Genomic DNA, 3,004 nt, shown 5'->3' with positions numbered 1-3,004 from the left:
CTTAATGACCGATTAAATGGCATTGATATCAAGAGCGTTTTACTCGGCCAACACACACTCGTCGCATTATCAGTCGTCGCGCAGCAGCTACGCGTTGCAATGCAAAAAAAAGAGATAGTTTGATTAATTCCCGGTTTGAATAAGTAATAAAATGAAAAACTAGCCTGACCGCAAACCCGATTTTTATAATTTTTTTTTTTTTTTTTTCTAGTTTTATTTCATTATTTCGGACCTTGAAAGTGCCGAATTTCTTACAGTATACGTAATATATGGTTTGCTGAAAAAAATCTGTTGACCATGAGATACGATGTATTTATTGCCAATTTTCAGCTGGAGAGTTTTTCGAATGCTGGAACTAAGGATTACGGGAATATTTTTGCTACTGGGGAGAGAATATTTCTGGCTCCCAAAAAATTTGTGACCCCAAAAATTAACTGAATATACTTTTGAGCTGCGTTATTATATAAATTCCATATCTATAAAATAACTCAGCTTTATAGTGATCTGATAAACTTCGCGGTTACACCAGTCCATTTAATGCGAATATTAGATGTTGTTTTGTACACAACTTTTCCCAAGTATACTTACGTATACTCATAAACTGCGTGCCCTGAAACCATCTATAAATTGTTTTTTAACGATTGTCTTTAACAAAGGAACCTGCCTCGTTGACTGAGTTCGCATCGACGGTAAGATCGGCATTATCTTCAGTCGCTAACTGAAATGACGAATCCCCTTACCGCAAGAAGGTCGTAAAAAGGTGAATCGCGTGTCGACGCGTTACCGAAAGCGACGCGGGAGTTTTGAATTCGTGACATTGAGCAAAGAAAAAATTAATTGCCAATCGAAGTCGAGGAGATATTTTTCAGCCTTTATCTGATAGGCGAATTTATCACCGAAACAATGACGAGTCTTGAGACTAGAGTTCCGAATTTGAAAGAAAACTATCCGATCATTGAGCGTTCATTGAGCCGGTAATAAGCGGTGGAAAATTGGTGCAACGCCTGCTTGTTTATTATTATGCGAGAGTGCCTAGATAAGGTAAAGTAAAAATTGAACTGCTTCGCTTTCCCTCGATAAATGGTGTACAGAAATGGCGTACGTACCGCGCCACAAATAATCCATCCAGTTTCGAACGATTCGATGTGTAATAGAATTTACGATGCGCACTTTACCCGAGACGTACTATTATACATACATAAAATTGAAGCTCAGTTATCGTAATAACGATACTTCGCAATACAGATAATTTGCGTGGTGTTTGTCTCCCGACGCTAATTATTGAAGGAAAATATCACGTATAATCCATTGTTAGTAAAACGTTAAGTAGGTAATAAGGTGAATAAAAATGGCAATAACCGTATCGATTCTCATTGACAAAATATACTTGAGACTTGCCGATTGCTGTTGACTCGCGGGTTAATTGGCTAGATAATCAAATGCGCATGCCGCGGGACTGGAATCCGGTGCCCCCATTTCCTGCCCAGTATTTTATAACGTTGTTACGTTCATGACTTGACATTATGCTGGAAAGAAGGAAAGAAAGACTTGCCTTTTCTCGGCGATCTCAGAGTTGACGTATTGCTCACGGTGGTGCTGGTTCGTCGAGTCCGAAGCCACAACCACCGACTTGTACTTTTAAGTCCGTCACAACTCGTCTGTACCCAGATCCCCGGTATCCGCCTATAAAGAACTCCTCAACTCTCGTTCTTCGCCAAGTTTCCCCGGTCTTGCGATAGGCTCAACATGTTTCGGGTGAGTCTGATTGATCGCTGCTGATCAGTATCTTAATTTCACAAAGTGACTGTGAATTTTCGTCGTTTATTACAGCTACTCGTCCTGGTTCTGGTTTCCAATGCGCTGGCGGAGGCGCCGTTAAGTCCAGGACACATCAAGTACAGCGATGACAACGGTTTGTGGATAAATCTTTTTAAAATCCTGTTCCACCGAATGCTTTTATTTTCTACTTCTTTCACATCTATTGCGTGGTGATGTAACGTTTCAGGGATCAAAGTTGACTGGAAGCTGTACGCTCCTTACGCCCAGTTCAAGTCCCAACTTCAGCGTCACTACGAACGAAGGGACGGAGGAAAAGCGACGGCGAAAGAGGAGCGGAGGCTCGGAAATCCAGCCACAGTTCGAGCCGAGCTTCTGGAGCAGGAACAGGAGCAGCCTGTGCGGTACAAGCCTTTCTCGCAGGTTCCAAACCCGCTGAAGCAGCTCCTCATGGAGTCCTACGAAGCCCAGGCGCCCTACGTCGATCACGAGGCCTTCTTCCACCGACTTCCGGTCCCGTTGGAAACGGCTCCTCTGGAGAGACAGGAAGTTGGTTACCAGTCGGAGATCGTCAGGCCGGAAACTCGTAACCAGCAAAGCGAAAATATTCCGGAAACGGGAACGTCCGCTGCGCATCGGTCCTTCGGCTTCGACAAGAGCGTTCCCGCGGAAATTCAACAGCTGTTGAAGTACCAGGCTCAGATACCGTACAACGTTATTGCTAATCACATAATTTATAAACCCGAAATCCCCTTCGTGCCCGAACCTTTGCCCGATGACGAAAGTGGCCCGTACAAGTATCGCAGCAGAGTTTATTACGCGTACCGAGGAAATGGCAAGGAGGATCAGGTTAAGCCTGTCTCTGAAGAATCTGGTCGCAAATCTTCGTATTAGGTGCTGCCGTAAAGTAGAAAAGTTATTTGAGGTGCAGTTTTTTTTTTTCAATCTTATTCGTTATTATTAGAATTTATTCCTCCCAATTATCAAGCTCTGATCGTTCGGTACGTGTGGAATCGGAATTATTTATGAATAAAATAATGATTAAACTTGAAAATGAATAACAATCGCACAAATGATTAACTGCAGTGCCTCAACTGATATTCAATTTCTCCTATGATAAGTAAAGATAGTTTAAAGTTCGAAGAAATTGTCAAAATAAAGTATATTCAGGTATTTTGTGATATGAAAGCCAGTTTTTATGTCGAAGAAGTACACACGTCAATTAATT

General features: G+C 42.1%; 1 protein-coding gene across 1 annotated transcript; it reads left to right on the top strand.

The window, feature by feature from the left end:
* Nucleotides 1–283: 283 nt before the first annotated feature.
* On the top strand, nucleotides 284–3,002 carry LOC107223116. The gene is made up of 3 exons (XM_015662706.2): nucleotides 284–1,755; nucleotides 1,831–1,912; nucleotides 2,006–3,002. Exons 1-3 carry the CDS (start codon nucleotides 1,747–1,749, stop codon nucleotides 2,668–2,670), a joined length of 756 nt encoding a protein of 251 aa, XP_015518192.2. The 5' UTR covers nucleotides 284–1,746; the 3' UTR covers nucleotides 2,671–3,002.
* The last annotated feature ends 2 nt before the right edge of the window (nucleotides 3,003–3,004 follow it).

This window comes from Neodiprion lecontei, chromosome 1, assembly GCF_021901455.1.
Source record: "Neodiprion lecontei isolate iyNeoLeco1 chromosome 1, iyNeoLeco1.1, whole genome shotgun sequence".
Lineage (NCBI taxonomy): Eukaryota > Metazoa > Arthropoda > Insecta > Hymenoptera > Diprionidae > Neodiprion > Neodiprion lecontei.
The sequence above is the reverse complement of the archived record's forward strand: the minus strand, read 5'-3'. Positions and strand labels throughout refer to the sequence as shown.

What these genes read in the sequence shown, in the direction of transcription:
- LOC107223116 (XM_015662706.2), top strand. An exon ending in CAAGTACAGCGATGACAACG is followed by an intron (nt 1,913 to 2,005) that starts GTTTGTGGATAA and finishes GTAACGTTTCAG; the next exon opens with GGATCAAAGTTGACTGGAAG.